The sequence below is a fragment of the Salmo trutta genome, chromosome 9 (assembly GCF_901001165.1).
Source record: "Salmo trutta chromosome 9, fSalTru1.1, whole genome shotgun sequence".
Lineage (NCBI taxonomy): Eukaryota > Metazoa > Chordata > Actinopteri > Salmoniformes > Salmonidae > Salmo > Salmo trutta.
Genome location: NC_042965.1, coordinates 8,349,573 through 8,363,216, shown reverse-complemented (window position 1 = coordinate 8,363,216; position 13,644 = coordinate 8,349,573). Strand labels below are relative to the sequence as shown.

General features: G+C 42.4%; 1 protein-coding gene across 1 annotated transcript; it reads left to right on the top strand.

The window, feature by feature from the left end:
- The first annotated feature begins 1,447 nt into the window (after positions 1 to 1,447).
- On the top strand, positions 1,448 to 12,688 carry LOC115199792 (solute carrier family 2, facilitated glucose transporter member 11-like). The gene is made up of 12 exons (XM_029762228.1): positions 1,448 to 1,943; positions 2,481 to 2,579; positions 3,411 to 3,571; positions 3,753 to 3,877; positions 4,041 to 4,170; positions 4,284 to 4,432; positions 5,003 to 5,190; positions 6,517 to 6,627; positions 9,672 to 9,773; positions 10,450 to 10,525; positions 10,660 to 10,787; positions 11,205 to 12,688. Exons 1-12 carry the CDS (start codon positions 1,875 to 1,877, stop codon positions 11,400 to 11,402), a joined length of 1,536 nt encoding a protein of 511 aa, XP_029618088.1. The 5' UTR covers positions 1,448 to 1,874; the 3' UTR covers positions 11,403 to 12,688.
- Positions 12,689 to 13,644: the final 956 nt, after the last annotated feature.

The following is a 13,644-nucleotide window of genomic DNA, read 5'->3' as shown; positions in this document are numbered from 1 at the left end:
TTTGATCAAATGTTGATAATTTATTGTTCAGAATATATCTAATTCTTTCTAAGTGTACAGTGTTTGCCAATTCGCTGAGCCATAATTTGGTAGAGGGCGCTTCCCTCTTTTTCCAAAACAACAAGATTATTTTTTTTGCCCAAATGAGACTGTAAGAGATGAGTTGTTTTTGGGAGTTGGTTAATCCGTTTAGGGAATCGGACACTCCCAGGATTATCAGAAGCGGGTCTGGGTCTATTGAAGTCTCCAGAACTTCAGAGAGGACCCCAAAAATTCCACACCAATACCCATACAGGTTAGAGCATAGCGCAAAGCAGTGAAGTAGTGTACCCTGCTCAGCCTGACATTTATCACACATAGGGGATGTACCAGGAAATATCCTATGCAGTTTGGTTTTGGAATAGTGTAATCTGTGTAATAATTGAATTATCCAAACCTGCTACGTTAATTATCCTAACCTGCTACGTTAATTCTCCTAACCTGCTGCGTAAATTCTAACTAACTACGTAAAAAATATATTCTGTGCCATTCTGACATTAACCGTATTCTGTCTAGTCACATCCCTTAGAAGGCTTGACAGCGCCGCCCAGAGACTAAAATGTAGAAGTACAGCTCAAAAGAACAAGGCCTATGTCAGTAGCACTGTTCACAGTAGTATTAATTTAGTAGACTATACATCATATAATATAAGTAAATACAAGGGTCTCTTTGTCTACAAATTGGGTAAGAATTTAGGCATTTTGACATTCCAAGTCCAATATGTTTGTGTAAACTTGTAAGGTTAGGCTACTATATACTGTAGGTCTAGTGAAAGGTCTGTAGTCCCTAGGGCTAGCTAGACTCTATAGGCTATAGTCAATAAACTGAAGAAAGAGGTTTCAGTTTTTTCCCATTGTGAAAATTAATGTAGAAATGGAAATCATAGAAATTATAGCAAAGGCATGTAGCCTATCCGGAAACAGTGGAATGACCATCCTGCTAACCAAGAAGGGGCTTATGAGCTTTTCTGGTCACTTGACTTCACAAACAATGAGGTCTTTATAATCAAAAAAGGAAAATTGCCACACTGATGACCATAAAATAGGTCAAATCCAATAATTCAATATACCTCTTCTTAGTTTTTGTACATGGTTTTCAAATAAGACCTGGGCTATACCTTTTAAATTGCACCTTTCATAGGTCTACTGACAGCACAGAGTAGCCTAAAGGAATGCTGCCAAGAGTTCATTAAACACCTTCGTACTAGTGATAATAACACAGCCTAGGCTACAATGGAATCATCACACCTACAACTAGTATGGGTGTGACCAGACCATAAATAGCCTAGGTTTAATCCATAAGTAGGCTGCAGTTGCTTTACTTGAATAAATAGTGCCTTTTTATTTGTTGGGCTCAATGAACGAAATTCAAAATGGATAGCAATGAAGTGTCTGCAGAATTAAAGAAAGAGGTAGGACTTTTATTCATGAGAAAGGTAAAAATAGCCTACTGCTTGATGAAGATATCCGCACAAAATGTATTATCTGTAACCGGTGTGTGATAGAGAAATGTGTTTCATGGCATATTTAATGGTTACTGTGTCTAAAGAGTGCAGAGTTTCCCACTCGTAAAAAAGAGAGACGTCTGTATTGCAATGTTATGCTCAGACGAGGGGACACTGGGTCATCCAAGGAACAACTGATCAATTGTATTTTCCTCACTATATTTACTGCGCGTCCCGACCACATCCTCGAAAGGCACTCCACTTGAGGATGAGTAGTCTACATTAGCCTAGGAGAGAGCAACTTTTGCACTTTGCCTTTGGCTAGACAGAAAAACCTGTATACAATCTGAAGTTGTACATACTGTAGATAAAACAAAAAACAGGACTCAAAATGACTAAAAGAGATACGGAATATCAACTTTTGCTTGAAGGCAGCACAGAAACAAAAGAGAAAATTAAGGTATGTATAATAATAATAAATAAGAAGGAGAAGAAGAAGTGTTATTGCTATATTAGTAATAAAAATAACAACAGTAATAACGCATGTATTGTTATTATTTTTATTGTTGTTGTTGTTATTATTATTATCATTAGTGTGAATTCTAAGTTATATTTAATCAATGATAAATAACAAATACATGCATTATAATACATATCTTGTTTTAAACTAACTAAGCCCACTGTTTTTGGTGTCTTTCACCTGCAAACAGGGACTCAAATTATTATAAAGTTATTTAATTAAAGCAACCTATAGCCTATTTCATTGTCTATACTTGGCTATTGTAATTAATAACCTTAGCTAAGATATATTTGATATGTATTTGTGCCTCATTTGAACTTCTAACAGCTATCTAATAGTAAAATATGATCATGGTTGGGCTACACCTGTTAGAGTTATCCTTTTTTCTGTTCAATACTGAAAGTTGAAAAGTACAGCACAGAATCCGCACATATTCTCTGATGCTAAACCACCCATTGTGTGTGTTATTGGTTGCAGCGTCCAAACAAATCCCTTCTACTGGCAATTTGTGCAGCTTGCATTGGAGGAACCTTTCAATATGGTTATAATATTTCGATCATCAATGCCCCCACCAAGGTAAGACATCATTGTCAATATGTGTCTACTTAAAGGGGGGGATCGGAAGTTGCTACATCCATTTTGGGACTAAATTAATGACATGGACCTACTTATTCTTTAAGAATATAACTTTTAAATATAACTTAGTTCAACTGCTGTACCCCATCACAACCCAAAATGTGAGCTTATTTTATTCCAATGTTCGTAAACAAAGTAAATGTAAACACTTTATAGCCTTAAAACATGGTTTAAACTATAATTTGTATATCATGGATGGTCCAGCCATTGCATCAATAGTTCGGTCTATGAATTTGAGCTTGGTTACATTTATCCAGACCCCTCCCTCAGCTTTTAACTGAAACAGTGGAGGGGATTACATTTTGTCATTCTTTCAACCGCAGATTGCTCCTTTAAGTTTAATATACTTAGATGGCTAAATAGAAAATGTTTTGGTGTTATTGAATTAATGAGAGGTTGATACTGACATTGGATAATCATTTGTATTCTGCCCTCATTGGACCATGTCTGTGTGTTCAGAAAACAGTCAGTCTAAGCAGTCACACGCAGCCCTGGAGGCTCCATGTAAATCTTAGGGCACATTACAAGGGAATCGTGACAAAAAAATGTACCACTTACGAGCATGTAACATGTAATCCTTTTGAGTAAAAACAGATGAATTTTACCATGTCATTTCAGTATTGTGCAACTGCTGTGTGTTGGTACATTTGTCACGCACATTCAGAGGTATAATACGTTCTTAAGTCATGCAAATTACAATTCCATTTCAGCTGTGAGCAGTGCATCTGATTTTCAAGGCTATGTTGAGTTAGGGGTGCTTTTTTTTCTCAGTCTGTGCAGAATTTCATCAACCAGACCTGGCTGGAGCGCTATGATGAGGACATCTCAGAGCAATACCTCACTCTCCTGTGGTCCAACATCGTGTCCATTTTCACAATCGGAGGATTTATTGGAGCAAGTATAGGTGGAACACTGGCCATTAGATTTGGGAGGTATAAAGAAGTGTTTTGTTAATAGTGGCTTGAATCTTCATTTGGATATTTGTGTCAGTCTCCAATTTTACACATAGGCTATTACTATTTTGGCAATATCCATTAGACTGCATGCATTTTTTTCGCCAAACAAGGCACTTTCAATACAAGTTGAATTAACGGCAATTATTCTGTGTCAAAGAAAGGGGACACTAATGATGAACAACGGATTTGCCTTGCTGGCTGCTCTGTTGATGGGCCTGAGCTACCCCACTGGATTATTTGAACTGCTCATCGTTGGACGATTTTTCACAGGAGTAAATGCGGGTAAATATGTCAGTGCGTTAGTCAAGTGAAGTGTTGACATCAGCAGTTTGCAGTCTTTATTTCTAAGCTGGATGTGTTGAAAAAAATGTAGATTTATTGAAGGTTCTGTCTTGTCTGTAAGTTAATGTGCCACACTTTGTTCTAATAATATGCTGATTGCCAGGTATCGGCATATGCGTTCAGCCACTGTATCTGGGGGAAATCGCCCCAAGGGCACTTCGTGGTGCCATGGCAATGGGGACTTCTATTTTCATCACCGGGGGCATCCTTACTGGACAGGTGATTGGGCTTAAGTAAGTTTAGATCATCCTGGACTATTGCCCACTAACTTCCAGAGTACTTTGAAATGAAGACCGCGCATAATGTCTTGTGTGCGTTCCTATAATGAGTGTCTATGATCCTGCAGTGAGCTCCTCGGTAAAGAAGAACACTGGCCCATCCTGCTCTGCACCACCTGTATCCCAGCGTTCCTGCAGCTCATCATACTGCCCTGGTTCCCAGAGAGCCCTCGCTACCTGCTGATCGACAGAGGGGATGACGTCGGATGTAGAAAAGGTATGTTCCAATCACATGTCAAAAGATCTACCACGAGCTCTCTCGCATAAGGACTGACAACAGTCATCGTGCTGAAAACTATTGAGACAGAAAACAGTTGTTTTAGCAAAAAAACAGGATCAAAGTGTGCAAACCTAAATTGTAACGTAACCTACGATCATTCACCTAAAAAAAGAGAGCCGAGCTGTGTCACTCCGTACCTGAACATTGATTTGACATTACGGAAAGTTTGGAGGGGGTGATGATTCTTCCTTTATCTGAGATCAGAAGGGTCGGGAAACATCAATTGTACAAATCTTTCCCCTTGAGAGACATACTGGGTCAAGCACATGACTGCAGTGCATACTGTAACAGCATGTTACACTGCGAATAGGCAATGTCTCTCATTACTCACACAATCCTTGCTAATCAAATAAATACCTCACTGTATCCCACTGTGTCTGTCTGGTTTGGTTTGGTTACGCTGGCTGGGTGAATGAGTGGATTCCTGTTATGAGTATGAGGGATAATAAATGAAGCGTGGAGTGGAGAGAGACCATGTGAGCTGTGTCTTGTGTTTCCTGTGGACAGCGATGAAGCAACTCCACGGCGCGGATAACTTTGATCGCGAGTGGGAGGACATGGAGAGGGAGAGGGTCAGCGCCATTGGCATTAAACCCAAGAAGCCCTGGCAGCTGTTCATGGACCGCAGCCTCCGCTGGCAAGTCCTCACCATCATCCTGCTCAACGCTGCCCAGCAGCTCAACGGCATCAACGCTGTATGTTAGCAACAGACCATATTTCCCACACATGACCCTATGTCCCCTCGGGGCTGCAACGTTTATCAGTATGAACTCAAGTCAGTTGAGATCAGAAGACGTTGGTTTAAATGTACAATATTCCATTCACAGAACTCTCATGTTAAATGGATATACCTGCAGGACATTCAGATTGTTATAGGGCATACACAGTGGCGGTTCTAGCTTGTATGGCTCCATGGGCGAACCCCCCCTTCAGCCCCCCCCCCCAAAAAAGCAAAATTCTGTACTAACTGTAATTGGAATAACACAAATAAGTAATCATAACATTGAAAACTATATAAATATAAAAAATATATACAAAAATAAGACTCATAAATATCTAAGAAGTAACAAAGACAAATAGAAACAAATGTATTGATTTGGCACTCGAGCATCAATACATTACCCATCCCCCAACACTGTCAACCAAGAGTCAAGACTAAACCAAGTCACCTTGGTGGTGTGCAGACTGGTTTTATATTATTCTCAACGATTTTACACAAACCAGAACAAAATGCAACAATATGTCTGTGAAACTATACAGTTGAAGTCGGAAGTTTACATACACCGTAGCCAAATACATTTAAACTCAGTTTTTCACAATTCCTGACATTTAATTCTACTAAAAATGAAAGTTAAAGTTAAAGCTTGATCGCAAATAGGTCTTCCAAATGGACAATGACTCCAAGCATATTTCCAAAGTTGTGGCAAAATGGCTTAAGGACAACAAAGTCAAGGTATTGGAGTGGCCATCACGAAGCCCTGACCTCAATCCCATAGAAAATTTGTGGGCAGAACTGAAAAAGCGTGTGCGAGCAAGGAGGCCTACAAACCTGATTCAGTTACACCAGCTCTGTCAAGAGGAATGGGCCAAAATTCACCCAACTTATTGTGGGAAGCTTGTGGAAGGCTACCCGAAATGTTTGACCCAAGTTAAAATTAAACAATTTAAAGGCAATGCTACCAAATACTAATTGAGTGTATGTAAATTTCTGACCCACTGGGAATGTGATGAAAGAAATAAAAGCAGAAATAAATAATTCTCTGTACTATTATTCTGACATTTCACAACTTCCGACTTCAACTGTGATATGATATGGTATACACCAGGTATAGGCAACTGGCTGCAGCCCCCCCCCCCCCCCAACAAAATTTTACTAATGGCCCCAAAAGGCTAGGGCTCGCTCTGACTGCATGATGAGTTCAGATTTGAGTTCACCCCCATCAAAGTTGTCCATCCCTGGTATACACTATAGTGTGAAGGACCTGTGTTTCATTTGTTTTCTATCACTCTCTCTCTTGCAGATTTATTTTTATACAGATTACGTGTTTAAGGAGGCCGGAATTCCAGATGTTAACATACCCTACGTAACTGTGGGCACAGGAGCCTGTGAATGCCTCACTGCCCTTACCTGTGTGAGTGTCAACTATTGGTCATAGTACATACAGTACCATTCAACAGTTGGTAGTTTTTCTATTTTCTACATTGCATTATAATGGTGAAGACATCAAAATTATGAAATAACACATATGGAATCATGTAGTAACCAAGAAAAGTGTTAAACAAATCAAAATATATTTTGGATTTTAGATTCTTCAAAGTAACCTTGATGACAGCTTTGCACACTCTTTGCATTCTCTCAACCAGCTTGATGAGGTATTCACCTGGAATGCTTTTCCAACAGTCTTGAAGGAGTTCCCACATATGCTGAGCACTTGTTGGCTGCTTTTCATTCACTCTGCGGTCCAACTCATCCCAAACAATCTCAATTGGATTGAGGTCGGGGGATTGTGGAGGCCAGGTCATCTGATGAGGCACTCCATCACTCTCCTTCTTGGTCAAATAGCCCTTACACAGCCTGGAGTTGTGTTTGGGTCATTGTCCTGTTGAAAAACAAATGGTAGTCCCACTAAGCGCAAACCAGATGGGATGGCGTATCGCTGCAGAATGCTGTGGTAGCCTTGCTGGTTATGTGTGCCTTGAATTCAAAATAAATCACAGACAGTGTCACCAGCAAAGCACCATCACACCTCCTCCTCCATGCTTCATGGTGGAAGCACACATGCAGAGATCATCCGTTCACCTACTTTGTGTCTCACAAAGACACGGCAGTTGGAACAAAAATCTCAAATTTGGACTCATCAGACCAAAGGACAGATTTCCACCGGTCTAATGTCCATTACTCGTGTTTCTTGGCCCGAGCAAGTCTCTTCTTCTTATTGGTGTCCTTTAGTAGTGGTTTCTTTGCAGCAAGTCAACCATGACGGCCTGATTCACGCAGTCTCCACTGAACAGTTGATGTTGAGATATGTCTGTTACTTGTGAAGCATTTATTTGGGCTGCAATTTCTGAGGCTGGTAACTCTACTGAACTTATCCTCTGGGTCTATCTTTCCTGTGGCGGTCCTTATGAGAGGCAGTTTCATCATAGTGCTTGATGGTTTTTGCGACTGCACTTGAAGAAACTTTCCAAGGATTTTACATTTTTCAGATTGACTGACCTTCATGTCTTAAAGTAATGATGGACTGTTGTTTCGCTTTGGTTATTTGAGCTGTTCTTGCTATAATATGGACTTGGTCTGTTACCAAATAGGGCTATCTTCTGTATACCACCCCTACCTTGTCACAACACAACTGATTGGCTCAAACGCATTACTTAATTAACTTTTAACAAGGCACACCTGTTCATTTAAATGCATTCCAGGTGACTACTTGTCACATATACTGTCACTCACGCTCTCGATCACCAGGCTGCTCATGATGGCGCACACCTGTCACCATCGTTACACGCACCAGCGCATCATCAGACTCACCTGGACTCCATCACCTCCTTGATTACCTTCCCTATTTATGTCATTCCCTTTGGTTCCTTCCCCAGGTGTTATTATTTCAGTTTCATGTCTGTGTGCTGTTCGTGTTTCTTGTTTTGTATTATGTTCCGTTTATTTATGAAATATTCACTCCCTGTACTTGCGTCCCGACTCTCAGCGCACTCGTTACAGAATAATGCCTCACCTAAGGGAAGCATTACGGAGTGTTTTTTTTTTTTTTTTTGCGTTGGAAGGGATGTCGGGTCCGGGTGTCCTCAGCCGGCTCGTCGGGCTCCCACGCCTCGGCCGGCTCGTCGGGCTCCCACGCCTCGGCCCGGCTCGTCGGGCTCCCACGCCTCGGCCCGGCTCGTCGGGCTCCCACGCCTCGGCCCGGCTCGTCGGGCTCCCACGCCTCGGCCCGGCTCGTCGGGCTCCCACGCCTCGGCCGGCTCGTCGGGCTCCCACGCCTCGGCCGGCTCGTCGAGCTCTCACGCCTCGGCCGGTTCGTTGGGTTTCCACGCCTCAGCGGAGCGACCGGTCCGCTCCTGACCCCCGGGATCGTCCCCTTGGTCAGCGTCCTGCGGCTGGAGCCATGCGCCAGGGAGGGGGTAATGTCACATATACTCTCTCTCCGGCGCTCTAGGTCGCCAGGCTCCCGTGCCTCAGCCGGTTCGACAGGTTCCCGCGCCTCAGCAGAGGTGACAGGTCCGCTCCTGATCCCCGGGATCCCTTTGGTTCCTTCCCCAGGCGTTATTATTTCAGTTTCATGTCTATGTACTGTTCGTGTTTCTTGTTTTGTATTATGTTCCATTTATTAAATATTCACTCCCTGTAATTGCTTTGCGACTCTCAGCGCACTCGTTACACTACCTCATGAAGCTGGTTGAGAGAATGCCAAGTGTGCAAAGCTGTCATCAAGGCAAAGGGTGGCTTCTTTGAAGAATTTCAAATATAAAATATATTTTGATTTAACACTTTTTTGGGGGATTATTACATGATTCCATATGTGTTATTTAATAGTTTGTCTTCACTACTATTCTACAATGTAGAAAATAGTAAAAATAAAGAAGAACCCTGGAATGAGTAGGTGTGTCAACTTTTGACTGGTACTGTATATTGCCAAGTATTTAGTAGCATGCATAGAGTCCATCGTAGAGCGGAAATATCATATAACCCCATGCCTCTTTGCATGGATTTATGAGTCTTTTAGAATCCTCTTCAATGACTGATCGCTAATTTCATCATGTTATGCTGGTATGACAGTACTGTTCTCATTGAATGCTATGCTATGTTACTATTCATCTGGTTGATTAACATATTTAAGATGTGTTGACTACAGCTGTAGGATCTTAATCCCGCAGCAACAGGAAATGTGGATTTATAATTAATGGACATTTTTGTAGGAGTTGATACATTTTTCGTAAGGGAAAATCAAGTCTGAAATTTTAAAGTCGAAATTCCAAACTTCAGAAGCATTTTTAAACCTCAAATACACTACAAGTTTTCAATGTCCTGCATTAAAGGAAAGTTCTCTTGCAACAGGTTAATCAAATTAATATCCTACATCTGTAGTTTTTTAAAACTCTGATCTTATTTCTCCACGATCGTATACTTCTGCTGGTATGCCATATGAGATGCTGTGTCTTTCAGGGCATGCTGATCGACTCTCTGGGACGAAAAGTGCTTATCATCGGAGGGTACACCCTCATGGCTTTCTGGTGCATTTGCTTCACTCTGACCCTCACCTTCCAAGTAAAGTATATTTGATCTAACAATTCCATTTCAGTCTCTTATTAATCAGAATAAGAGACCTGTGTTGCACTTAAGTTATGGTTGATTAAACCAACCCTTAAAAGGTCCAATGTAGCAATTTGTATCTCAATATCAAATCATTTCTGGGTAACAAGCCCCAGTGCAGTCAAAAATGTGATTTTCCTGTGTTTTACTGTATATATTTCCACACTATGAGGTTGGAATAATACTGTGACATTTAAACAATTATGATAATGCCCTTTTGGTGTAAGAGTTGTTTGAAAAGACCGCCTGAAATTTTAGGCTGTTTTGGTGGAATGGAGTTTAGGCCTGCCTGGTCACATCACCAGGCAGTAAATTAGTTAATAGACCAATAAAAAAAGAAAGTTCAAAACCTCTGCCAATAACAGCTAGTTTTCAGTTTTCCCCTCCACACTCTCAGACAGTCCTAGCAAAATTCTTGCTTTAGAAATTGCTCTTTGCTAAGAAGCCTATTTTGTTTCTTTTTGACAATTTTAATTGAAAACAATCACAGTAAGGTAGTTCATTTTTACACATAAATTATTTGATATTGAGATAAAAATGGCTGCATTGGACATTTCGTGTTGCTTGGCTGGCCACTTTGAGAACACTAGTTTTCTATGATCGAATTGTTGTCGTCTTCCGTTGAACGCAGGGAGCAGGCCTATGGATGCCTTATCTTAGCATGGGATGCGTCTTTGCTTTCATACTCAGCTTTGGCTTGGGACCAGGTAACCGACAGAACTTACTTATCGCCCATTTATGCCAGTATTGCCAAACTTTGTGATCTGGCAACAATATTATTCATTATGTGATTATAAATGTATTTAAAACTAACACTATACCTTCACTTTGTCCTTTGGAGGTGGTGTGACAAACATCTTGACCACTGAGTTATTCACTCAAACCAGTCGGCCTGCTGCGTACATGATCGGAGGGTCCGTGAACTGGCTCAGCTTCTTCGTCATTGGCATGGTGTTTCCATTTATTGTGGTAGGTTCCAAGTGTTTGCAACCGTGGTACTTCAACTTTAAATTAAGGAGTATGGTTAGTGTCGCAGCAGTCTAAGGCACTGCATCTCAGTGCAAGAGGTGTCAATACAGTCCCTGGTTCGAATCCAGGCTGTATCACATCTGGCCATGATTAGGAGTCCCATAGGGCGGCGCACAATTGGCCCAGCGTCATCCGGGTTTGGCCAGGGTAGGCCGTCATTGTAAATAAGAATTTGTTCTTAACTGACTTGCCTAGTTAAATAAAGGTTAAATAAAAAATACAAATAAATTGTGTAACAGTAGGTTATACAATACTAGAGTAGTTTGATCCGTACTGTCGGTTGATATTAAATTAGGAGAGATGGCTGTTTTGAGAGCTGGTTCTAGATGGGTTTGGTCTGCTCTTTTACCTCCACAGACTAAGTTGCAGCAGTACTGTTTCCTGGTGTTCTTGGTGATTTCTGTCTTGGTGGCTGTATACATATTCCTGGTAGTCCCTGAGACCAAGAACAAAACCTTCCTGGAGATCCATACGGAGTTCCAGTCCGGAGACAAGAGGAAGGCTTCAAAAGCAGATGACGGCCCAAGGACAACATTGTTGTCAACCCCTCTGTGAAACACAGCTCCAGTGTTTGCTGAAAGGACTTGTCAAACCTGTACCACATTACTTATTATTCAACAACTGGCAGTGCTATGAATATCTCATTGTCATATTGATACAAAGTTCCAGAATGTGTGTTCTTTGTCAGGGATTGTGAAGTGTAGACATTATAGTAATTGGAACACAGGAATCAACAAAATGAACTAGGCACTGTTAAAGGGATACTCTGGGATGTTGGCAATGAGGCCATTTATCTACTTCCCCAGAGTCAGATGAACGGAGATACCATTTTTATGTGTCTGCGTGCAGTTTAACGAAAATTGCTAACTAGTGCTAGCGTAATTGCTAAATAACGTTTATGGGTATCTGCTAGCAGATACCATTGACTTCCAGACATTATGCTAATCCAGACATTATGCTAATCTGACTCTGGGGAAGTAGATAAAGGGTCTCAAAGCAAAAATCCTTAAGTATCCCTTTAATGTTGCTGATAAGTCCAGATCAATGATTTATATATGCATGAGATTTACATTTTACATTTTATTCATTTAGCATACGCTCTTGTTCAGAGCGACTTACAGTTAGTGTATTTTCCTCAATAAAGCAGCTATCAGCAAAGTCAGAGCTAGTAAGGGGGAAAAGGTCAAGTGTGAGTATTTGTTCACAAAAGGCTGTTTTTTGGGGGGGTGTCAGGGTGAGAGGGTCGGTGCTGTAGGATTATTTAAGATATTCTTTGAGGAGGTAGGGTTTTAGATGTTTTCTAAAGATGGACAGAGACTCTGCTGTCCTAGCTTCAGGGGGAAGCTGGTTCCACCTTTGGGGTGCCAGGACAGAGAAGACCTTGGACTGGGCTGAGCAGGAGCTGCCCTCCAGTAGGGTTGGGAGGGCCAAGAAACCAGAGGTGGCAGAACGGAGTGCTCGGGTTGGGGTGTAGGGTTTGAGCATAGCCTGAAGGTAGGGAGGGACAATTCCAATTGCTGCTCCGTAGGCAAGTACCATGGTCTTGTAGTGGATGCGAGCTTCGACTGGAAGCCAGTGGAGTGTGCGGAGGAGCAGTGTGACATGGAAGAACTTGGGAAAGTTGAACACCAGGCAGGCTGCAGCGTTCTGGATAAGTTGCAGGGGTTTGATGGCACAAGCAGGGAGCCAGCCAACAGCGAGTTGCAGTAGTCCAGACGGGACATGACAAGTGCCTGGATTAGGACCTGCGCCGCTTCCTGTGTGAAGTAGGGTTGTACTCTACGGCCGTTATAGAGCATGAATCTACAGGAGCGAGTCACTGCTTTGATGTTTGTAGAGAACAAAAGGGTGTTGTCCAGGGTCCCGCCAAGGTTCTTTGCACTCTTGGAGGGGGACACCGTGGAGTTGTCAACCGTGATGGAGAGGACTTGGAGCGGGCAGGCCATCCCCGGGAGGAAGAGCAGCTCCGTCTTGTCGAGGTTGAGCTTGAGGTGGTGGGCCAACATCCAAGCTGAGATATCGGCCAGGCTTGCAGAGGTGCGTGTCGCCACCTGGGTGTCATGAGAAGGAGATTAGTTGCTCAGTGTCATCCGCATAGCAACGATAGAGAGACCATTTGAGGATATGACAGAGCCGAGTTACTTTGTGTATAGTGTGAAAAGGAGAGGGCCTAGAACTGAGCCCTTTGGACACCAGTAGTGAGAGTATGTAGTGCAGACACAGATCCTCTCCGCATCACCTGGTTGGAGCGGCCTTTCGGGTAGGATGCAATTCAAGAGTGTGCAGAGCCTGAGACACCCAGACCTGAGAGGGTGTAGAGGAGGATCTGATGTTTCACGTATCGAAGGTAGCAGATAGACCTAGGAGGAGAACAGAGGAGAGAGTCAGCTTTGGCAGTGCAGAGAGCCTCCGTGACACAGAGAAGAGCAGTCTCGGTTGAATGACTCATCTTGAAGCCTGACTGGTTAGGGTCAAGGAGATTGTTCTGAGAGAGATAGTGAGAGTTGGTCAGAGACAGCACGCTCAAGTGTTTTGTAAAGAAAAGATAGAAGGGATACTGATCTGTAGTTATTGACGTCAGAGGAGTTGAGTGTTGGTTTCTTGAGGAGGGGAGCGACTCGAGTCATTTTGAAGTCAAAGGGGATACAGCCAGTGGTCAGGGATGAGTTGATCAGGGAAGTGAGGAATGGGAAAAGTTCTCCAGAGATGGTCTGGAGAAGGGGGGATGGGATGGGGACCGGAAAGGAAGGAGAGTAGGGGCGGTTGCAGTGAGATTAGTAGGCGAACAGACTGTAGT

Bases quoted from the DNA above. Each gene is read 5' to 3' on its own strand.
- LOC115199792 (XM_029762228.1), top strand. From the start codon at position 1,875: ATGACTAAAAGAGATACGGAATATCAACTTTTGCTTGAAGGCAGCACA. The intron at 4,433-5,002 runs GTATGTTCCAAT...TCCTGTGGACAG, and splicing joins TGACGTCGGATGTAGAAAAG to CGATGAAGCAACTCCACGGC. The intron at 6,628-9,671 runs GTGAGTGTCAAC...TGTGTCTTTCAG, and splicing joins GCCTCACTGCCCTTACCTGT to GGCATGCTGATCGACTCTCT.